Source organism: Dufourea novaeangliae, unplaced genomic scaffold, assembly GCF_001272555.1.
Source record: "Dufourea novaeangliae isolate 0120121106 unplaced genomic scaffold, ASM127255v1 scaffold8, whole genome shotgun sequence".
Classification (NCBI taxonomy): Eukaryota; Metazoa; Arthropoda; class Insecta; order Hymenoptera; family Halictidae; genus Dufourea; species Dufourea novaeangliae.
Genome location: NW_015373923.1, coordinates 6009063 through 6033172, shown reverse-complemented (window position 1 = coordinate 6033172; position 24110 = coordinate 6009063). Strand labels below are relative to the sequence as shown.

Sequence of the window (24110 nt, the reverse complement as noted above, 5' to 3'; positions counted from 1 at the left end):
CTTATCACTTTCTTTACATATCAAGGTGCCCTTGAGTTGTTTCAGGGTTAATACACCTTTTTTTAATACCATCATTCTATAGGTCACTGAATTCGCCCTTTCATCGGCAACAACGTGGTATTAAAAAAACGGTGCACTGACCTTAAAAAAAAACTCAAGGTCACCTTGCAATCTAAAAAAAAAGTAAGATATAAAAAATCAAATTGTATCCGTCCGATGCGTCCCTTAAAATGCTACATAAAACATTCAAATATTTTCTGATATACAAAAAAATAGGTAACGAGTTATCTTAGATAGTACCTGGTTCTTATTGACTCATCCTGTATACGTATCGAATTAATATAAATTTCTAAACATTACCAATGTGGTGTCCTTCCTCCACGTGATGGTCGGTTTCGGATATCCTAACGCGATGCACTTCAAGGTGACGTAGTCACCTTCCTGTGCGCTGACTTCCGGCTCTTCCGGTTGCTGGATCGCTGCTGGTTCGGCGCCAACCGGAGGAGAAGTGACCCACGTTTTTGGCGTAGTCGTTGTGACCTCTTCGGTCGCTGGCTCGAGACACGTGGTACCGCAACCGTTGTTGCAGCACTTCATTTCTCCGGTGCAGTCAGCGTCGGTGATGCACTCCTGCTCGCAAATAATGCTGTTCGAGACGTTCGGACAGCGACCTGGTTTCGCGACTGTGTGAAAAGAAAGATCGTTATGAAATACGTTGGACGAAAATATTATTACATTACTAGACTTTTCGGTAACAGTTTACAATTCTATATGGCAATGTATGTATACCCATACTTCGCTTTACGGCCTAGATACGTTCCGGCAAAGTTGGCCGTAAAGCGAAGAGCCGTGTAACGAATCAATTATTTGGATACAAACCCATACAAATTCAATTGGATCTGTTCCAATGTTTTATAAAGTAATATAGTTTTTAGTTCATAAAGCATTTTATTCTTTTTATTTCCTATAAAAATGCTTATTTTTTTGGTCGTATAACGAAATATTGTGGATAAATTCAATGTACATTGAAATTATTCTACTAACTACCATCAAGTTACTACATTTTTTGCTCAACTGAGTAACATAGTATCACGTTCTCGAATAATAAAAAAATATCAGTTGATTAAACGGTGGACTTCTGGCACCAAAATATCAACGATGGCTGTGTCGCGTTAAATTAATGTACGTTTATAAATATACTTAATAGAAAATATTTCTGAATTATATTATTAACAATGAACACGTCGTACAAGAAGACCCTAGCCTAGCTAAGAAACACGACAACAATACGAAAGGATGGTACAAACAATCGAGAAACAATGAAATTAAAATTTGTTGGAATTTTAGTTTCTCGGTAAATTATGCGATCGTGCTTACTTGGTCGACAGACTCCTTTGTATTCGGTGCCGTCCTTGGTAGCGGCCAAGGTAATCGCGCATTTACTGCCGTCAGGGCAGATTTGTGTTCTGCAAGGATCCACGCACCGGCATCGCTCGCAGTCATCAGAATCCACGAAGGCCTCTTTACCGTAAGGACATCGAATGGCACTGCATTCCTCGCGAGCTTCCGCGCAAGGATCCTTTGTATCCTTTCTGGAGCCTACGTCAATCTCGTTGGTAGCTATTAAAATTGTATTTTTTTTTATTACAATAAAGTAGAAAATTTAATCTCCTATAAGAGAAAAAAAAACGAAAATGAAATAAAACATTGAAAGAACGGATAAAAAAGGATAGTGGATCGTTTGACGAAGCTATATTACATTTTGTGCGCTTAATGGGGTTTTGAAGCATAAAAGGAATTGTGTATATAAGAATAAAAACATTAGTAAATTACGGGCAATTTCAGTAGCCGAGGATTTTTTTCTTAGGGATGTTTTCAGTTGGATTATAAAGCAGTGTCCCCTAATATTAAAAACAAAATCTTTCGTGTTCCGTCTAGTTTCGACGAATATAGAAGAGAGGATATTGTAATTTTGATGATTCTTGAATTGGCAAACGCAGTTATAAAAAGGAAGAATAAAATTACAAATTGCGATTCGCAGGTTAGGAAAAATTGTACACCGTGTTCAAAGCTGTTAGCTGAAAATCGTGAAAAATATATATAATGTATAAATGGCGTCGATTGCGTTTCTGCGACTTACTCCCGAGGCAACTGTGAATGCAAGATTCGAAGGTCTTGAATCGGTTACGATTGCCACCGCATCCGGTGTATATGAACGCACGACAGGTTTGAAACTCCTCGTCGAAGTAGAATCGTTTGATCGTACTACCGAAAGTACAGGAGCCGCTGTCGACCGGTTCTTTACAGATCGCTGGATCACCATCGTTCAAATTTCTCATTAGATCCCCATACCAAATGTACCATCTCAGGAATTATTCTTAATGTTAATTAATCATGAAAATTCTCGAAATACATCGAAATGCTTCATCATCTTCGGTTCAATTCTCAAACAATTATCATAAACGATATCAACCCCTTACTTTAACTTAATTTCGACACCATTCGTTTTGAATCTTCAGTGATTTATAGGATAGTCGAATAAGATCGATATACAAAAAGTAAAGAAAAAAAATACATACACAAGTTCGATACACTGGTGTCATTTCCAGAAGGCACAGGTTCCTCGTGGTGTATACAAATCGACTCGCATTCGGCCATTGTGCTGAATCTGTTCGCGTTGCCCTCGCATCCGCCGTATACAAATTCACGGCAGACACGGCTGACTGGATCGTAGTAGAATTTCTGGAAGGAGCCTCTGCATTCACCAGAATCCGCTGGTAGGTTGCACATGTCTAGAAACAATATTACAGGATATAATAATTGTACTGTGGCTTATTTCAGTCTTTGATACAAAAATCTTAACACTCTGTATCTAGACATCTAGATTATACAGTAACTGTGAAAGGGTATACCTAGGGATACCTAAGTATCTAAGGGTAGCTAGATCATACAGTAACTATTAAAGGGTGTACCTACGAATAGCTAGGTACATATAGATACCTAGATATATGGGGATACCTGGATCATACAGGAGCTATTAAAGGTTATGCCTAGGGATAGCTAGGTACCTATGGATACCTAGGTGCCTAAGGATATTAAGGGCTATTAAAGCCTAGGGATAGCCAGGTGCCTATGGGTACCTAGGTACCTACGGATACCTACGTGCATATGGATACCTAGATGCCTATGGATACCTAGGTGCCTAAGGATATTAAGGGCTATTAAAGCCTAGGGATAGCCAGGTGCCGATGGGTACCTAGGTACCTACGGATACCTAGGGGCATATGGACACCTAGGTGCCTAAGGATATTAAGGGCTATTAAAGCCCAGGGATAGCCGGGTGCCTATGGATACCTAGGTATCTAGGGACACCTAGACCATACAGTAGATATTAAAAACTAATCCAAGTTCTCACCTTGTCCTTGGAACTTTCCACAAAGACGTTCGCACTGTTCCTCCGTCTGGAATCGGTTCGCGTTTCCTTCGCAGCCGCCGTAAATGAACGCCTGGCACATTTGATTCCGCGGGTCGTAGTAATAAGCGGTGATGTCGTTGTTACACGAGCCAGGGTCGACGGGCGCGTTACAAATTGGACTCTTCGAGGCATGTTCGACGGGCGGTGGTGGTGTGACGGTGACGTTCTGATAGGGTTGCGTCGGCTGGATCTGTTTCCTGCACTTGCTCTCGCAGGATCCTTGGTCCTGGAAACGGTTCTTGTTGCCTTGACAGCCGCTATACTCGAACTCGTGGCAGGAGTCTGTGCGTTGGTCGTAGTAGTATTGTCTGTCGAGGCCGCTGCAAGGACCGATCACCTTGGGCATGGTGCAAGGATCTGTGGACGTGGGTAATATGCGTCTTTTACAATGGATCTGCAGTATTTATTGTATAAATAGTTACTGTTAATTATTATTTATTACTGGTATGGTTATAATCGTTTTAATCTGGGGATTTATGTACAGAGTGGAGAAAAGAATTAACTTCATTTGCCTATATAAGGTTGATAAATAACATTGAGATTTACATATCAACTGAGATAAATAGTTGTCCTTCCTAGTAACACTGACAGATACTGTGGGAGGTAAAAATGAAAATATTGTATTCTCGTGTTCAACCCTGAACAATTAAACTCAGTGATTTATATTTTGTTAAATCATTTGGAAACCCTGGATTGTTTCATTCAGAACCTTCTATTTTTATTTTCTGGAGTCTTGAATATTTTACCAGATATGTCGTCAAATTTTTCTACAAGGAAAAAGTCATAAAATCACAAACCTTGAACGTCTCCACAACGGTACTCGCACTCCTCCTTGCTGTTGAAGTTGTTCCCATTGCTCTGACAGCCGCCATACCTGAACTGCTTACAAACACCGTCTCTGCTGTCGTAGAACCATTTAATTTCATCGGTGGAGCACGGTCCATGCTCGTCGGGCAGGAAGCAGAATTCTAAACGAATCCATTCATTTCGATGAAACAAAAGGTTCGAAAAGCGACCGAGTAAATCGAAGGTAAATTATATTTTGAAATTCTAGTGAGGAATTACCCAGTCTAAATGCGACCTCCCTCGGTGGCGTAGGGGTGGTGAGTGCAGTTTGACATCTGTTAAGACAATCTTGCTCGGTCTGGAAATTGTTTTCGTTTCCACCGCAACCACCGTAGTAGAACTGTCTGCATTGTTGTTCGTAAGAATCGTAGTACCATCGTTGCGTGTAGTTGTGGCATTCTCCCAAAAGCGCGGGCAAGAGACAAATGTCTTGCTCTGCATTCGAACGAGAACGATGTTAAGACACTCTGTCGTTTCGATAATCGACGACGAGAAGCGAAAAAATATTACCAGCATCGAAAAGTGTCAGTAAATTTATTCATTTATTCGTGAATATATTGTACATCGAGGGATTTTAATTATTTAACGAGTTCTTTTCAACCACTTAAAGTTTTTTGTAGTTATTTCACGATTTTTTATAAACATGATCGATTATTGCATTTCTATTACTGAAAAGTACATTGGTCACTTTAGACCTAACCACTGTCTAATGAGAACCCCTATTTCAACATAAAGAAGCAATAATTGAAACGTTAAAAATGTGTATTATATACAAGATGGCGAAGACAACAAAATAAACGAAGATCATAGTATTCCTTATGAACTTAGCTCCTTTTCGACACTGGTAACCGTTTTTCCCTTCGCATCTCGAGTCCTAACAATCGAAAGCAGCGACTAGAAAGTATACAAATTTCACAAATTCTCGCGAGGTTCGTACAGGTAAAGAAAATTTCTTTTCGTTCATAGGACAGAATTTTTTTAGCGCATTGAGACGCAGCTTCGTGTTAGATCAAACATCGACGTGCATATGGTGCGAGAAACTTCGAAAGGAATTTTTTTTTTAATTTTAACGACAACAAAATCGTGCTACGGAGAGTGTTAATGTATTACAAAAAGAAAAGCGTAAGTTGTTGTCTAAAATAGTGCGTGTCTGGGGTCTTACCGATTTTAGCCGGGCAATCGAACTCGCATGCGTCCCTAGACTCGAAATTATTTTTATTTCCACCGCAACCGGTGTAATAGAATGGCATGCACCGATTCTCCGATTGATCAAAGTACCATCGGGACTGCTTCTCACCACAGTTCCCCTCCGCTCGAGGCAGCAAGCAACTATCTGTTAATCGCATTAATTATTACATCATGCATCGTTAAGTGTACCCTCAACCTAAGTTGACGATTTCGAAGTACACTCTCATAACTAGGCAAAAGGTCTTCTCGACACACGATCGTTTAAAGCATTAAATCTAGCAGGACTTTTTCCGTGTTCCATTCTGTAATGGAATATTAAAATTGTTATTGCGAATATTTGTGTCAATTTTCTTCGTTGTGTTTATTATTTTTTTTATATCCGCGTAAACATCCGTAATCTATTTATGGAAGACCCGTGGTATCGATAAAGCTTATACTGCGTTTTTCTAGCCCATTTGACGGAAGACTTTAACATCGTAATTGACACAAAGATTCGGTAATTAGTTATGGAGGAACATCAATTACTCCCTTCACCCAGTTTGTGTATTTGATAGTAAATTGAGTAGTCGAAAGTACCATCATTTTCTTTCGAATAAGAATTAATTTTACCATAGAAAATAGTACACAGAGATCGGAGTACAGTAATGCTTCTGTAGTAGTACATAATCATTGACTAGTGCCTAGTGAGTCAGGATCTCTCAAACGATTGGCTGTAAAGAATATAAAACCCTACAATTTTGAAGAAAAATTTATTCTCAACGAACAATTATCAACAATCCTCTATTCAACATTCTGTCACAAGTGGACAATTAGAGAAGCATTACTATACAAATGAGGATAACCAACAAATTTGTGCTCCAGCGTGATTCGCAGAGTGAACAAAGGCGCTATTCGAATGTGTAGTGCGCGTGAGAGGACAACAATGTGTGTGCTGTTTCTATTGTCAGAATGACGCAATGGATGATGAACACTAGAACTACCGATGATAAACCCATATTTTGTTTCTATCGGATCAATAAACATGGTACTCTTTTGAAAATATTCAAAATGTATAAATCATCCAATTTCTTTATTTTTATATTGCAATTATAGTTGTAAAAAATCAAAGAATATGTATTCTTACAACACTTGAATCACCTTTATTAGCATATACTAATCAGTCATTTTAACTGTTTTCGTAGTTCTAGTGTTAAGTAGCAAAACCATACCAACACCAAAAGTATGAAAAATCGTTTCTCGATCGTTTCCACCATCACCCACCCAGGAGAAACGACATTCGATTTCTATGGATTGCGATACGAGACGCTGCCATTCGCGAAGCAGAGAAGCTTGTACATTCTTTTTTTTTTCTTTTTCTTTTGATAATTCAAACTATTTTCGATCTATTTCATCTTTGTATTCTCTTTGGTCTTTGTGATTCTAATACCTTTCACGGGGCAGCGCTGCTCGCAGGCAGCACGCGTACGGAATCTATTCCCGTTGCCCTTGCAACCCCCGTAAACAAATTGGCTACACGCCTGACGCACGGCGTCATAATACCAGCGCAACACCGAGCCCGGACAGGGCCCGGGATCTTTCTCCAGGGCGCACACCTCTCGCAGTTTTACTGGAAATAGGGTTTGATGCATTACATAGGGGACTAAGATTCTGATCGATGACGAATGGTTGCCAATTACACTGTCCAATGAATTTGAATATTTTCTTTTTACGTTTCGATCCCCCACTATGTGACTTTCATATTGTTTGATGCGCTAATTACGAATCTACAAGCCGTTTTCTCTCCTGGACGCATAGTTTTGGAAAAATTTAATTTTGAAGAAAAATTCATATTTTTCAAATTCACATACCAAAAGGTACTCTATTTCTGTTTGCACCAGAAGATTCTGTAGACTTTTCTGAATAGAGTGATATTAATTTTAATAGATTGTGATTGTTTAAATGTCTCGGAAGCTATGAATGAAGGAGAAAAATTGTTTGGAGATTCGTAATCAGTGTATTAAACACTATAAGAATCGCGTTGTGGGGATTGGAATGCTAATTGGATGTTGATTTGGGGGTGGAGCATGTTTGTGAGACCGAAGCAGGGGTTTGCTTGGGAAAGGAGTATCTTTTTTGACGATTTCACGATTGATTAGGTAGTATTATATCTTTTGGAATGTTAAACTTATTAATCGATGGCGTACAGTGTAAAACTGGGTTTGGTATTTTTAGAATTAAGAGGATATCGGAAGGACTCCATTCTCGGGATGACCACTGCTTCAGACCGTGTTAATCCCCAATGTGTACCTTTGATTATAGAAGCAGATCCCTCCCATAACCCTCCGACAGGATTATCCCCATGTCAGTACCCTTATAAAAATTACTAATTGTTATGCTACTATCACTAGTATTGTTATTTTTAAAGTAATACTAGAATCGCTTTATTTGTATACTAAGATATACGAAGTCCTCTATTATAAAGTATTGGGGATCCATTTTCCAGATTAACCCTCGAATGGCTGTGCCTGGGGCCATTTTGACCAATTTTACTTAGAGTTTCACCTAACTCTAAACAACTTTATATTATATTAGGTCTGATAGGGAAATTCAAATTAAGCTTGGAGAGAAAGTGAGTTGGGGTCTAAATAGACCCAGAAACTCGCCGTAAACGTGGAGTCGTCAAGAACGTCCACTATCCGAGGGTTAATTCAATTTTTACTTCATCTGTGTCTGACAACTCGAACTGTGTTCGTTCAAAAATTTTATGCAAAAAACGTTTGTCAAACAAAAACAGCTATATTCTGCGAACCAAATTCTGAAAACCAAATGGGACTCAAGGGTTCAGGCAAAAGAATAACGATCATGATACGTGCTATCCTGAAATCTGAAGAAACGTGTTGGATCAACGTACCTCGTCTTCCTCCAGGTTGCAAACATTGTTGGTGACAGGCAATCTCCGTGGCGAAATTGTTGTTGTTGCCCTTGCATCCGCCGTATTTGAATTGCTCACAAGATTGCGCCTCGGCGTTGAAGAACCACCTGGTGAAGTTGCCCTGGCAGGGGCCTACTTCCTTCGATTGCTCGCAAGGATCTTTAGTAAATTAATTCATTAATTTTTCGATAGTTAACAAGAAATAAAGAAATTTGGTTCGGTAAAGAAGAGGTAAATATTAATTCAAAGGATCGATGGTTACTTCAATTGAGGTAGTTTTGGTTAATTAAAGGATAGGGGTTGATTTTGCATCCGCCTACATCTTTCGATATTTTCTTGATCATTTCTTTCAACTACAAATCATTGTAGTATATTAGACTACATTATCTTTTTTTTTTTTTGGCACACGTAAGTATTTAGTTATCGCTCACCCAAATCATCAGGAACGACGCAAAGCTCCTCGCACTCTTCTCTGGTCTTAAATTTATTTGCATTCCCGAGACAACCGCCGTAAACAAATTGCCCACACTGCTTTCTACCTGCATCGTAGTACCACGTGGGAAAGTAGCCTTCGCAGGGTCCGGGGATCTTCGGTAGATAGCAAGCGTCTACAAGATCATATTAAATTTCTCAATATTCCAGTTAAAATCACCCACTGAAACCTATCACGAAACAATTATCCATCCCAAGAATCATCTACCGATTTAAAGTAAAAAAAAATTGATTCTCGAATTTCTATTAAAATGGTTTACTTCAATATTTCTATTAAAATCGCCCAATGAAACCTATCATAGAACAATTCCCAATCACAAGCATCGTCTACCGATTTCAAGTAAAAGAAACTTCATTCTACAGTTTCGATTAAAATGGTTTCGCAGTCAATTTACCTTTTCCTTTAGGCTGAACGCAGACCTCTTTACACTCCTCCTGGGTCTTGAACCGATTATCGTTACCCTCGCAGCCTCCGTACCAGAAACGGGAACAACCACCGTACTCCGTGTTGAAGAACCATTTGACGGTGAAGTCCCTGCACGAACCCCTGTCCTTGTCCAGCGCACAGGCCGCTCCAGGTGTCGACGGTACCGTGAGACAACCCTCGAAGTTCTCCCCTTGAGCCTCTTCGACTCCATCAGGACAGCAACCGTATTTCGAGGCGTCGCAGGCGCATCCAGCGAAGTTTGGTCCCTTTGCTGGGGTTCTGCCATCGGAGCAACACTTGAATTCCGTGTTCTCGCATCCACAGCCTGTAAGATCACAGTAGAAAAATATTATAAACCTTCAAATTGTCTACATTAAATTCCTATAGGAGTTTCGACCCGAAAGTACTATCTCGAAAACCAAAGGAGATACATAAAAACTTCTAATGAACGAGGTTTGTGGTTTTTTATGTAGAATAATATGGTGCTAACAAATTGTCCAAAATATAAATTGTTTATAACAAAAAAATTTCGGATTGAAATTTCGAGGGGTGGTTTCACCCCTTAAAGTCGCGTCTCAGCCGATAATAAAAAATACGTATCCCTTATTTTTGACTGCTTAACAGACATACGAAGTTTTATCAAAATCGGAGGGGGACACTTCCGTGTCTTCCTTTGCAAGTCTTTTGTTTAAATGAATCGAAAGGTTACCTTGGCCATGGGGTCCTTTGGCGATAGTGACACCGTCGGAGCAACAACCGAACTGATAAGTATAGCATGGACAACCATCGTAGTTCGGTCCAGTGGCGGGGGTGAAGCGATTGGGGCAGCATCCATGGGTTGTGTACTTGCAGCCGCAGCCCTCGTTGTTTGGACCACGTGCCGCAGTCGTGTTGTCTGGGCAGCAACCGAATTTCGCGTACTGACAACCGCAACCGTAGAAGTTTGGACCACGGGCTGGTAGAATGTTGTCCGGGCAGCACTTGTACGGCGTCGATAGGCAACAACCCTCGCCGCTTGGTCCGTGGGCGGGGCTGACGCCATCCTCGCAGCAACCATACGTGGTGTTCTCGCAGGGCATGTGGCAGCCATAGTTGCTTGGCCCCAGGGCTAAAATTATATAAAAAGAATCGATATTATTTCAAGCTTCAAAATTACTCGTGAGAATGCAGACTACGACGACTGCACCGCACTTTGAATCGCGGTGTAACAGACTTTTTGGTAAAATTCATTGGGGCTTTCGTTTCGTTTGGAATCTAGTAAAACCTTTAAGCTTTTGCACTCGATTGTCCCCTGTAAAGGGACAGAATTTATAGGAAATGAGGAAATTCCGAAACAGAATTTTTTGTTTTCGACTGTTTCACTTCTATAGGGGAGTGCAAAATGTTAGATATAGATTTAGGGATTAAACAAAATGAGATGGTCTTGATTTATCATATTTCTACTTTAAAAATAATTATTAATTAACGAACCTGGTGAGACTCCATCAGGACAACACCCGAAATACGACAGGGTACAGTTCTCAGCATTGATAACACCGCAGCCTTCGAAGTTCGTGCCGGTGGCGGTGGTAGCGCCATCGGGACAGCATCCGTAAGTCGTATTAGCGCAATTTTCTTGCACAGTGGTCGTTTCGTATTCCTCCGTGATCGGTGTGACAGAAACTTCCTCCTCGCAACCTTCAATCAGTACGTCAGTTAAACAACGCAATTAACAAGCTCCCAATATTAAATATTCAGACAATATCTTTTCCACTTAACGTACCCTCTTCGTCAGGTCCAGAGGCTGGCTTGACTCCATCGGGACAGCAACCGAATTCGGTGACGTTACAGCATCCCAGATTGTCCTTTCCACTAGCTGGGGTCTCATTATCCGGACAACAACCGAATCTGAAACATTTTATTAACCGAACGCTTAGAAAAGAGGATCAATCTCACGATTTTTCTTTCATTCAAGATTCGTCTCTAGTTCAACCCATTCTACAATTCATTTTAATTTCAATGGATTGCAGTTTATGATTTCTAGGATGTTATTAGAAAATGAACGACTCACTCTGTCTCGTTGCAGGGTTTCTTGCATCCCTCGAGTTCGTTACCCTCGGCAGCTGTGACTCCATCAGGGCAACAACCGAACAAGGTCTCGCTGCAGTGGGATTCAGGACATCCTCTATTGTCTGGACCAGTGGCTGGGGACACGGCGTCTGGGCAACAGCCGTATTTCGTCTCGTTACAGGTCTTCGGGGTCGGGCAACCCTGACCGAATGGACCTTGCGCTGGCGTGACTCCATCGTAGCAACAACCAAATGGTTTGGTTTTGCAGGCTTTCTTCTTGGGAACCTTGCACACACGGTGCTTACGAGTTGTCCCTTCTGGGCCGATCGTTGTCCAGAATTCGGATACTAAAAAAAGTATAATATTGAGAAAACAGAAGGAAGATATTAGGAAGATATTAATCGAACCAAAAACTCACTGTGCGTTTTCTCAGTCATCTCAGTGCCCTCTTCTTCGGTGGACGGTGTCAAACCGGAAACAGTGGTTTCTGTGACCTCGGTAGCGGTAGTTTCACCCGATTCGGTGGTAGCACCAGATTCTGTCGTTTCGCCGGACTCTGTCGTGGCTCCTGATTCAGTGGTCTCGCCAGACAACGTTGTTTCGCCAGATTCAGTAGTCATTCCAGATTCGGTAGTCATTCCAGACTCTGTCGTGGCTCCTGATTCCGTGGTCTCACCAGATTCAGTAGTCATTCCAGATTCAGTAGTCATTCCTGATTCAGTAGTCATTCCAGATTCAGTAGTCATTCCAGATTCAGTAGTCATTCCAGATTCAGTAGTCATTCCTGATTCGGTAGTCATTCCTGATTCGGTGGTCATTCCTGATTCAGTAGTCATTCCTGATTCGGTGGTCATTCCTGATTCAGTAGTCATTCCAGATTCGGTAGTTTCCGTCATAGCAGACTGAGTGGTCTCGGTTGTGGCTCCTGATTCGGTGCTCTCAGTGGCATCTGTGGCTCCGGACTCTGTTGTGGCTCCAGACTCTGTTGTTTCACCAGACTCTGTTGTGGCACCAGACTCTGTCGTCGCTCCGGATTCGGTAGTTTCCTCGGTGGCAGAGGATTCGGTCGACAAGGTCGTTTCAGTGGGTCCAGATTCGGTTGTCGGTTCGGTTGCACCGGACTCCGTGGTCTCGCCAGTCACGGTTGATTCTATAACATTTTTTAATTGCTTGGGGTCGTATTCATTTTGCAGCTGATGGTGGAACACAGCGTTAGTGGTCTCTTCTATTACAATTGAAATGAATTTAGAACATTCGGTTAACATGATTCATTGTTAATTCTTCTGTTGCGATTAATTTCTATTTATCAAGGGTGACAAATTTGGCGAGACAGTGACTAACAACACTATTAATTCAGACTGTATTCCGTCATTCACGTCTTTCAAGATTAGTGTGTTTGAACCTGTAGTTATCGAACCTGTATTATCTGAATCGATTTTATCATGATTTTTTATATTTTCCAGTTAGAACTGTTCCGTCGTAGACCGAAACGACGGTTATACAGTCAGACGATACCGTTACTTTTTATTATTTTATTCCTTTTTTGCAGTGAATTTATATATTTTGCAAGACCGACCCTTTGCAATTTTAATTTCGTTAACACAAAGAGAATAATAGACAAAAGAAGCGAACATTTGGTCTGCAGTCCGCCACATGCGCTCGGTAACCTGGGACCCATCCGCGCCGGGCCTTACCGGGGCGCGCTGACTCGCAGACAATATAATCATAAAACCCTACCGTTGAGAGACTCGAAAATTCGTCGCGGTCAACTCGCACCGCGACCACGTGCGCGATATTTTCCTGACGTCCGCTTCGCCCTGAAGGAGAGGTATTCCACCTCCGCGTCGCGTGGAAAACCCGAGAAATTTGCCTTCCCCTTCAGGGCATCACCAATAAGGAGGCGAGTTTTGGTCACGCCTTCATCAAACTTTGAGGAAGCGCGACGTCACACGAAACTCGAACAGACAGTCGAAAAGATACATTCATTCGAAAACATTCAATAGAAAACACTCGTTCGCAAACACTCGTTCGCAAAACATACTCGTTACGACTAGAGTCACACGGACTCAATTCATTCGCATTAACTCGCAATCGAACAATCATTCGACAACATTCGCATCACGATTCGCCAGCTCCAACGGTCGAGCAATTATTCGTTTTTCTCACTAAAGAAATTGAAACAGTTGCCTAATATTAATTTGGCGGGCAACAGTTCGCAACCGGACGCGTACCACGACGGTCGAGCCTGGAATTTACAACTCCAGGCGGATTCGAAAGAGAAATCCACGCGGACGGACGCGACAGAACTTTACACGTTTGTTATCGTGTTATCCGAAAAGTACGCGACTCCTTTAGAGTCTAAAATCAGGCTTTCCGTTCTACAGGTTAAGTAGTAGTCTATTTTTATCGAAGTTTTAATAGAAAGGTTCTTCGGTATAAATAAATAAATATTCATTTACCAGTTGCTCCGCTCTCTGTCGTAACAGTACTTTCAGTTTCAGACGAGGAGGTGGTCGGGGCCGATTCCGTCGGTTCCGTTGCCGAAGAAACTGTCGTTTCTCCCGAGGCGGGAGTCGCATCGGTTTCCGGCGATTCTGGAGTCTCGGATGTGTCTTCATCTGAATCCGGCGTTGTTGCATCTGTAGCTCCGCTGACATCCGGTTCGGTTGTTTCTACAGAATAAATTAAACATTTCGTTCTTTTCAAATTGCTGATAATTGGAATTCTCTTATTAGTGTACTGACAAGTCACTTATTTCGTACTTCTAGTGATAAATCCACAGTGTGTACTCAATAAAACTCAACGATTATTACATATTGGAATCCTCAATTGAAGTAAAATAATTTGGTTTTACTATAAGAATTAAAAAAGGACCCGAAAATAATTATTTTCTCCACAAAGAACATTGACTCACCGCCCGATTCTGTGCTTTCTTCCGACCAGTCCACGGTCAATCCTTCCACAGTCTCATCAGTGGCCCCGGACTCGGTGGTAACCATGGATTCAGTGACTGTCGACATGTCATCGGTGGTGTCCGTCGTATCTTCCGTTCCGCTGCCTTCCAGCGTGGACCCGATTTCTGGGGTGTAAGTGTCCGTGAGGAAGTCAGTGAAATCTGTTCCGCTTCCCTCCCCGCTTCCGGTATCGCCGGGCCATATGTCGCCCCTGGTGATACGTGGATCGTCGCCTAGCATCACGTCGTCGGTTCCGGTTGACGAACTGTCGCTCGGTGAACTGAGTGGTGTGGCCTCGGTTAAGTCGGACATTTTGCTGGATTTCTCATCCTGAACAGACGAAATTACCGTCGAATGGAGTTTCCCACGATGAAACATCATCGGTTGAAATACTTGTGACCGTAAACGGAGTAGAATGCGAAACCGTGAAAATAATAAATGTGTAAACTGTTTTGCGATTCTACGTTTTTGTGTAGTTAAAGTCAGAAGGAGCAGAATGAAAATCCGTGGAAACAATAGAAGCACAAATGATTGTGATCTCTAGGTTTTTGTGAAGTTTAAGTAGTACGGCTGAGTGACATAATTTTCTATCGATTAAAGTAAAACGGTATTTGAATTATTTCGGATAAGTTTAGATGGTAGCAAGGACATTTACATGCAAAATGCACGCGAGATAGAACGGGACGAATAGTTGCGAAACGGTAGTCGGTTCTAGACATTCGATTAGTGGAGACACGGTTTCACTTACGTCGAGCGACAGGCTGGAGGAGACTGTCACGAAATCTTCGTCCTCGTATACTTCGCATTCCTCGTCCTCCTCGGCGAGATCTTTGATCTTCTCGGGCTGGACTGGTATCACCTCGTCTGAAAATACGATTTAATTAAATACTTCTGGCCCTCGGAAGTTCCGGAGAAGCGGGATATAAAGACCAGCGTTGCGTCTCTTTGAAGTCAATTATGCGCTACGAGGGCGAAGATTATCCTAAGAGAAACTTGAGTTACACTTTATAAACGTCCTTCTTGTTACTAACTTTTTAATTAAATATAGCTATTTGTTGGCACAAGTCTTCGTACAGAAAACTGCAGTCAGGACAGTGTCATTTAATGTCTGAAGACGGTACGGTTTCGAAACGTACTTCTTCAAACAAATCTGCAGGTTTAGAAACTTCATCCAACATTGAATCTAACGTGACCACGCGTGATCGATTAAAAAACTAGATATTTAAAAAAATGTTGAGGCAGAAAAGAAGTTTGTACTCCCAAATACGATCTCCCAGTACTAGATGATTAACACTAGAACTACCGAAGATGAACGTGTTTCTAATTCTATTGCATTGGTGAAAAGGCATAGATTATTGCAAATTTACAAATCGATAAATTAATGAACTTCTGCACTTATATAATTCAACAAATATTGCGAAGAATCTCAGAAAATACGCTGTTATGACATTTTAACACATTAATTTCTACAGTGAAAAAGGCCGTATGTGGTCAGACATGCGTCATTTCGTTTTTTAAGTCATAAATCGTCGAAAATACATACATTCAGTTAATAGAGGTTGTTGTTCTTGTTTTAAATTGTAGTACCATATTAATTTTATGCAAAATTTTGTAACGGTATTTTAATAATTCAGTAAATATTATTTTTTATTGTCTCGTCGAATCGACGGAACACCTTCACGTACCTTCTTCGCACGGTTGTTCGTTGCAGTCCTCCGTGGAGAACATGATCGTGCTAGCGTCGCAGTTTTCCGTGCGTACCGTTGCGTTGTCCCTCATGCAAATCACCTTGCGGCTCATGCTGCCCCCGCCGCACGGTTTCGAGCACTGGAACACGGCAGTAGGGTGATTAATGGAAGAAATTCGAGGCGGATGCGTACGTTCCCCTCTCGCCGGGGTCGTGTCGAAGATATTGCATTTCTTGACCGAAACATACACACACACAGAGAGGGAGAGACCGAGGGAAACGAGCCGCGGCGGATTTCTCGCGGATGCAAATACCTCGCGGCAGGAATCGTTCGAAGAATTGATAGCCGACTATCCACGAGTTATCTTGTCAGCCCCTGCGCTACCACAGACTACGATCACCCGTTCGGATACGTTATTATTATTATTATTATTTATTAAACGGGCAATGAGTCCATTGGTGTACATGTACAGACAGAGGGTAGTTATCTAGATAGTATATGTGGAGATTAAATTACAGCTAAAGGCGTGGAAAGAACCAAAGAAGTCAATCTGATCGCTCACAGGTTAACCCTTGTGAAGGCAAAAAGCAAGTCTAAATTTCTTTTTACAATTTTTTATGGTGTCTAAAACAGCACTTGGTAGGGGAGAGTTGCCTATATTGGACCGGCTCCTAGATTGGACCATTTCTGTATCTCTATAATGACATATATTTACAGATTTTCCGTTGGGTATATTGAGCGTAAATAAAATGTGCGAGAACAGTGAAACAGGTAATTCATTTGTTTATCATTCCACGTCGTCGAGATATTGAAATACGTGGTGCGTGATCATTGCTTTTTGTGCTATTTCAAGTGAATTTCATTTTACACCTTGTACGTATAATGCTTGTCTTTGTTCCGTTTTTTTTGCATCCTGCGATGTTGTGTGTGCGTAAGAGAGAAAAATAAAAAAGTGGTCAAAAATAGGCAACTCCCCCCTATATTATATTATAAAAATATAAAATTATCTATATTTATCTAATCTCTCAGAATAGGAGTCCACACAAGGGTTAATGTTGGTGATAATTCTATTTATGCCATTATATTAGTCATAGAAAGTTTGTGCAATTTCTGTTGCAATAGTGATTGGTGCCTAATCGAGGGTCGAGTTATACAAAGGTTGAAGCGAGCTAAGATTTCGGGGCTGTCTACAATGCCATTTAGTATCTTATGAGCAAAAGTAACATCGATCATTATATATCTGCGTTACCTTGCTCCACGGGCCGGTGAACCATTCGCCTTTGCACTCCTCCACGGCGGTGCAATTTTTCGTCTCGTTGAACTTTTTGCCCGCCTCGCAGTTCGCGTCCAGAACCTTCTTCACTGTATCACCGTCGAACGTGCCGCAGAACACTTTTCTCGTCTGCACGCCGGACCCACATTTCGCTGAACACTAGGAAACAATATTTGGAATAGACTTCGAGATTAGTATTCTGAATGCGTTGCTTTCGACGAGAGAATTTTATTTCTTCGGGTGGTTATTTTCGAACCGTCTAGGATCATTAGTATATTTCTGTACGATTTATTATAACAATGGTCTAACTTAAATATAGTTATTAATTGTATGGGAAAACTTGTTGGACTTTGGAGTTACTCTACTAACAATTTTCAATATGGCTTCTATTGATCCTAGAGTGCTGGTATGTGTATGCATTTCTGTGTGTACCTATGTATTCTGTGTACCCATTGTTCACTTGATTGGCAATAGTGTACATAATATAGACTAAGTGATTATTAGGTCATTGTGTAGAATTCCTGGGCATTATGAATTATGCCTGTATTAATCACTTGGTCCATACACTGGTGGCGAAAATTTTCCGACACCATTTACTTTTTCAAATATACTCCTTAATATACGAAAATGTTCTAAAACCAGTTGTATTCGATACTATGGTATCCTGCGTTTATAGTTTCTTAAGTTTCATGACTGTTGATGGTACAATACTTTAAACAAAATAAATCTCAATTAGGGCAGTTATACGAACCTGACGCTTTCATTCAGTTCTGTCAAGTATCTCTCGAAAAGGTGACTCTTTTACTCAAAAACAATGTATATACTGTTCATGATTCAAAACAGGTCACAGTATTTCTCCCATCCAGACCAAATGAAGATTCCTATTCCACTCACCTCGCTCCATTGAGAACCGAACCACAGGAACTCGCAGTCCTTCTTGCCTTCGCAGTCTCGAGTCAGTTCCGGTTTCTTTTCCGATTCACACTTGTCGTCCGAATAGACGACGCCATCTTGCGTCGCGCAGTGAGCTGTTCGCGTCTCTTGGCTCAAACCGCATTTGTCGTCGCACTGGTAGAAACGGTCAGGTTGAGAAGGTGATTACGAAAAACAAGATCACGTCAAAATCTATTGATTTCCACCCAACCCTTTCGCTACTTTCTTTTAGCGCACCACTTCCAGTCACAGAAATTGTCATTATTGGCTAAGTCGATTGCGTCAACAAATATGTAAACAAAACAATCAAAATAGAGTGAGATAGAACGATAATGCGATCATGTTATAGTGAAGATATTTGGCAATTGATGATCTCTGTACAGTAGGTACATGATCGTTATATCTCGATTTCAATTTTTTACACCACAACTTTCGTTTTCGTTGTGTCATCGAGTTATTACATCTTTAGGAAAACTACTAGACTTTTAGGAAGAATTTAAATCAAAGCTGCACTGCCTGACATAGCCATATCAAAAGGGTTGAAGATCTCGAAGCACGCGGTCTAGATGTTACTTGACAAAACGAAGCACTCGTGACAAGAGGCTGCTGCTTTCGGGGGATGGATTCTAGAGAAGGGGATAATGGGTATTTCGGTGTTATTGCAGAAAGAATATAGCGAGCTTACTCCACTCCAATCCGACGTGACCCAGTCGAGGCCCGCGCAAGGTCTCAATTCGCAGGGCTTCTCACGCTCTGGTACCTCTCCCTCGCAGGCTGCGTCCTCTAAAACTTGGATCTTGCCGTTCTCCTTCTTGTAACAGGTTACTCTTCTGGTCTCCTTGCCGGGCCCGCACAGACGGTCACACTGACGAATAATATATGCGTCTTTATAAATTACAATCTGAATCTATTCGAGACATCACTAGACTGTTAATGATTATGCAAATATGGATTTTTGGGAGTTAGGACTCGAACCAAGATCTGATCACTTTACATGCTATGCTTGCCAGGTATTAAAGAAAATAAAAATTTCTTTCAAATTTATCAAACTCTTAGATATAATGAACTCTAGAGAATCGTGTGTTCTACAAATGCATAAAATTCACAGTCTAGTTATTGCATTACTTAAATTCATAAAATTATGAGACGTGACAGACAGGATATATCACTCGTTATAATTTTTCGGTATCTGAATTTTAGTGCATTAATGCAATATAAAAAAATACTACTCATTTTGTTTGATGGAAAATATAATAATTCTTTAGGAAAGTATGATCCGTATTGCTCGAAATGTTTTCTCTAGGAGGAATAATCATTTCATAACTGTGGTGTACTAGTTTCGCGTTGTTAAGTGTCAAGACAAATATATTGACTCTATTACTATATTACTATGAGTTTCCATTTATATTACTACAAAATGTTATTTTTCAATAAACGATGGCATCATTCGAAAGGAATTTTTATTGCACTACATATACCTATTGATAACCATTTCAGAGTATATGTCTGACCATGGACAGAAAAATGAAAACAATACTCCAAAATTGTTGCAAATTGAATTGCATGGCGTACCGGTTTCCAGGGCCCAGTGTGGAACTGGGGGCACGGTACGTCCTGGTTACACTCCTGGCTGGTCGGCCCTTTTGGTCCCACCTTCTGCAGACACTGGCCATCGTCCACCACCGATGGTATTCCACCGGAGATGACCTGCTCGCATTTGATCTCTCTGGTCTGTTCGCCTCCTTCCCCGCAGTGCTTGCTACAAGGACCCCATTCGCCCTCCACCCACACAGGTGGACAGGGGTCCGCGTTGCAGGACTGTGTGTCAGCTGGTTCCATCCCGGGATCGCAGAGGCTCTCATCCACCTGCTGGCTGTCCCTTCTTCTCACGCACGCCACACGTCTCGACTGATAACCTTCGAAACCAGAAGCCATATGAAGCGCAACACGACCTAATTTTATATACATAGTTTATAGTAAATTTTGTTATATAGACTACTTAATAGTTTTATAGAATTTCTTATTCCGTGGAAAATACTGAATCTTTAAACTCGTCTCATTGTACGTTTCCAAAATGTTATAATTATATTAGGTTGCGGCGGCCTTAGGACTGCCACCACGTCCTTGTTTCTTTTCGTTTCGATTTTTTGTAACTTTCACTATTCTGGTCTTTCGTTTTGCTTTGCTGTTTCCTGTATATTTTTTCTCTTCGGCGTTTCTCACGGTCTCGTGCGAGTCTGGTTATTGTCATGCACGTTTGGTAACCAGGTTCGGGCGAGTCCCGGGCATCTTACTCTTACATCCACTTTCACCTAGGGTTCTTAGGTTTTCCTAACAGTCCTTCTTTGTTCAGCTTTCCTACGTCGATTCTTTCTCTCTGTTTCCACTTTAACTTCCTGCTTAGGACGTCGTGAAGGTCTAGCGCCCGTGCACATTTGGCGACCAGCTTGTGCGGTCCTTTGCTGTACGCTGATTTCTCCTTTTTACCATCTCGACATTTTCTCCAAGTTTCCCGGCATTTTCGGGTTCTTCCCCTACGTCGTCTGTCTTTCTCTTTACTCCATCTATCCTTTTTCTTTTCGCCCTTCTTAAGCTAGCGCGTAACGACGGATGTGGTCAGTCCGGCTGGATCGTAGTACGTAATAGCACCTTGTCACGCGCGCGAGAATATTGTACAGTTAGTCGAAAAATTAAGCATTAATCAAAACGTGTGGATTACTGTTACACTCCAGTTCCCCTCAGGGTGATAGGTAAAGCTACTTTTTTCCATACTCAACTCCCATGGCGGGACGTTATTCATACCACTATTAAATAATGAAATTACTAAAAATAAATCATAATTAAAATAAAATAATATTTTGATACACTTTATACAAAAAATGTCTGTGCAACTGGGCATTTCTTTACTTGTAAAATCCTGTGCTTCATACATTTAACGGTAATTTACCTGAGTGTATAAGCTGCTTAACCTGGTGCAACTTCATTAAAATTGAACTATCCTATTAATACCAGTAATATTACATTACCATACCGTTACATTTCCCGCGAGGATCAACATAAATTGGACATCAACTCGAATAATAGTATTCCCTCAATAAAACACGAACTACCGCAGCGTATTCTCTTCTAAAATTGTTCACGGCGAACGAATGTTCAAATTTAGTGACTGTATAGTTAAATCGATAAGTGGACACGCGATATTCGCGGAACGTTCCGTTCCAGCTACACGGAAAGCGCATTAATTAATAATCGTTTCGGGGTAACCAAGGCGTTCTAACCGCACGGAAATTATCTCGTCGAATTTAGAACCGACATTGCTCAAAGTAGCCCGCGTATTGCGTGATTATTAATCGCCATCGGTTACATATCCCGGTGACGGGATTAATTTCGTGAACGTTACCTCCGCCGCAGTCCGTGCTGCAGCTCGAGAACTCGTCGGTGATCCATGTGTAGCTGTCCGTGTCGGTTTGCTGGGAGAATTTCTTCGGCATGCTGTACTGGTAGTTCACCCCGACATTGCGGTCTTGGTATAGCAACTACAAAAATCATCGTAGATATAAATCACATTCGTCAAAGTTCTCTTATGTTGATATCGCAAAACAGAATTTTTGCGATATTTAACCCTAATCCGTCCCTCATTTTCCAAACTTACTTGCTCCATTGGTATAAAATTGACAGAGTGGTAAAAAATTAATGTAACGAATAGACTGTAGATTTTATAAATTTATAGAATATCGAATCATTTAAAATTTAAAACAGTAAAAAAAGTTGTAGAAAGCTTATTTAGAGTTTCTTTTTATTTCGAACCCACTGGAATCTTCAACAGACTAAATGAAATTTTCTTTACGTCCAGTTTCGAGAAATTAATCTATAAAATTCTATATTTGCATTAACATCCGCAGTCTAGTAAAGAAGAAATAAATATTTGCTAATTCTTTAAAACCTCAGCTAAATTTATCTACACGTGACAGAATAGTGTCACTTCTGATGAGAAATATGTATCGAATAGACACAAGGGACGGACGAGGGTTAAGAATTGACTGTGAAAGCTTCCCGAAGAAATGCTACTTTGTTAATCATCTTGCAAGAAAGGTGCTCTTTCGATGTATTATTGTACATAGGTATCTGGTGCTTAAGAAGCACTCACCACCACGTAAATTGGTTCATTCGTCGGCCCCAAGGCGGTAATGGTATCGGGCGCGGAGAATCCTTGCGGGTCTCTCGAATAATGGAACACGGTACCGGCGAATTTCAGGCTTCGCGGGAAGTCGATCCGCCAGTTCCCGTTCAGATAATAGTGGCCCGACGTGTTTCGTACGGCTACGAGAATTAAATACGCAACGTTAATACCTTCGTTGACCTGTCTTAGCTTCTCTAATTCAATAACAGTGACGTCAAAGGAGTCCACTGACCTAAGTAATTGTTCGACGGCTGGATCTCCTTCACGTCTATGTTCGTCGCTCCTTTCGGGATCAGCAGAATGTCGATGTAACCTGAAGAAGATTCAATTAATAAATAATCGTCAATTTCTGTATAAACTGTGATTCTAGGAAGCCTGTTAAACATGAGAAATGTAACGTGGTTATAGATGTTCCTTGCTTAAGAATTTACGATGCATTCAAACCGAGCTGAATGGTAATGAAGCTACGGTAAACGTGGATCAAATTTGTAATTTATTTAGAATTTTTATGAAACTCTTCGAGGATGGAGTAAATTCTTCTTTGACTCTAGTTCTCATGAAATAATCTATGAACATTCAAATTTGTTAATATATCAGCAGTTTACTTATGTACAAGGCTCGCAGGACGTGGCGCCATATTGTTTTCTTCCGTATTAAATACCTGACTGCGACGTCTGGGTCAATTTGGACTTGAATTTTCCACAACTCTATCTAACCCATAAATTTACTAGGATTGCTCGGAGATTTGAATTAATTATGAATTAATTCATTATATTTAATGTTTAGAACTACTTTTTGCACTTAAAGAGATGTTAAATAATATTATATTCCAAACTGAGACAATTTTTAAATGAACCAACACATAAAACGATTAAATGAAGTTACGCTACAATCTTAACACATTACTTACCGACTGCTATTTAATAGGTTTAGTAGATCCAACATCCAGCAACCAAGGAACTATTATTGAACAGTTCAATCACAGTAGCAAATTACATTCATGAAAAATAGCTCGAATCCCAATAGAATAATATAACAGTTTCTTCTTTAACCCTGATCTAAGGGTAAATTAATAGGCTTCTTATTTATGAGCACAAGAAGTTAAAAGTCTATAAATAGGCTACCGGTAAGTAATGTGTTAAGATGGCAGTAATTGGGACATCTATCCTATGCTATACATGCATAAAGCCCCAGTCTGCCGATAGGGAAGTTAGATGATACATCAGAGCTTCTCGTAATGGCACGTCTGACAGTGAAAAATCGCGAACCTACCGAACTGCAAGTCGTCGGTGTCGAACAAGCCGGAGACAGTGTTGCAATCGGAACCATCGCCGCCGCACTCTCGGCAGGCGTCTTCTTGGACTTCGCTTCCCAGCATCATGTCGCAGCCGACGTGCTGTCGGTCAAAGAAAATTACCGTTTCGTACATCGATCGACGTCGTAATTCATTACACGGGGCCCTGTAATTACCGTTCACCCCTCCCGCCAACGATAAAACGAACGACAACGGTTTCGAGACGCGCGATGAATCGCGGAACGTCAAAACTCACCATGCATTTTCCTTCGACGCACACGTCGTTCTTCTCGGGCTCGCAGGGCGTCCCGTCGATCACCGATTGCTTGTGCCTGTAGAAGAAACGCTCGCCTCGCGGCATGCAGTTCAATTCGCACTTGTTGGGCCCGCCGGTGTAGGG

General features: G+C 41.1%; 1 protein-coding gene across 1 annotated transcript in view; it reads right to left on the bottom strand.

The window, feature by feature from the left end:
• The window catches only part of LOC107194602 (papilin), a 55608-nt gene that overhangs the window by 3176 nt on the left and 28322 nt on the right, over positions 1–24110 (bottom strand). Inside the window, exons 6-35 of the mRNA XM_015584245.1 lie at positions 23967–24110; positions 23689–23812; positions 22649–22729; positions 22384–22556; positions 21637–21772; positions 19809–20152; positions 18922–19101; positions 18198–18371; positions 17280–17462; positions 16028–16169; positions 15091–15206; positions 14303–14672; positions 13848–14060; positions 11807–12538; positions 11390–11735; positions 11102–11226; positions 10810–11016; positions 10049–10447; positions 9308–9664; positions 8852–9028; positions 8400–8579; positions 6936–7115; positions 5484–5654; positions 4541–4756; positions 4273–4443; positions 3416–3832; positions 2580–2792; positions 2141–2311; positions 1378–1620; positions 361–683 (exon numbers count right to left, since the gene is read on the bottom strand). The exon at positions 23967–24110 is cut by the window's right edge and continues 6 nt beyond it. Coding sequence (XP_015439731.1) covers positions 361–683; positions 1378–1620; positions 2141–2311; positions 2580–2792; positions 3416–3832; positions 4273–4443; positions 4541–4756; positions 5484–5654; positions 6936–7115; positions 8400–8579; positions 8852–9028; positions 9308–9664; positions 10049–10447; positions 10810–11016; positions 11102–11226; positions 11390–11735; positions 11807–12538; positions 13848–14060; positions 14303–14672; positions 15091–15206; positions 16028–16169; positions 17280–17462; positions 18198–18371; positions 18922–19101; positions 19809–20152; positions 21637–21772; positions 22384–22556; positions 22649–22729; positions 23689–23812; positions 23967–24110 — 7008 coding nt within the window. The remainder of the gene's footprint in view (positions 1–360; positions 684–1377; positions 1621–2140; positions 2312–2579; positions 2793–3415; positions 3833–4272; positions 4444–4540; positions 4757–5483; positions 5655–6935; positions 7116–8399; positions 8580–8851; positions 9029–9307; positions 9665–10048; positions 10448–10809; positions 11017–11101; positions 11227–11389; positions 11736–11806; positions 12539–13847; positions 14061–14302; positions 14673–15090; positions 15207–16027; positions 16170–17279; positions 17463–18197; positions 18372–18921; positions 19102–19808; positions 20153–21636; positions 21773–22383; positions 22557–22648; positions 22730–23688; positions 23813–23966) is intronic.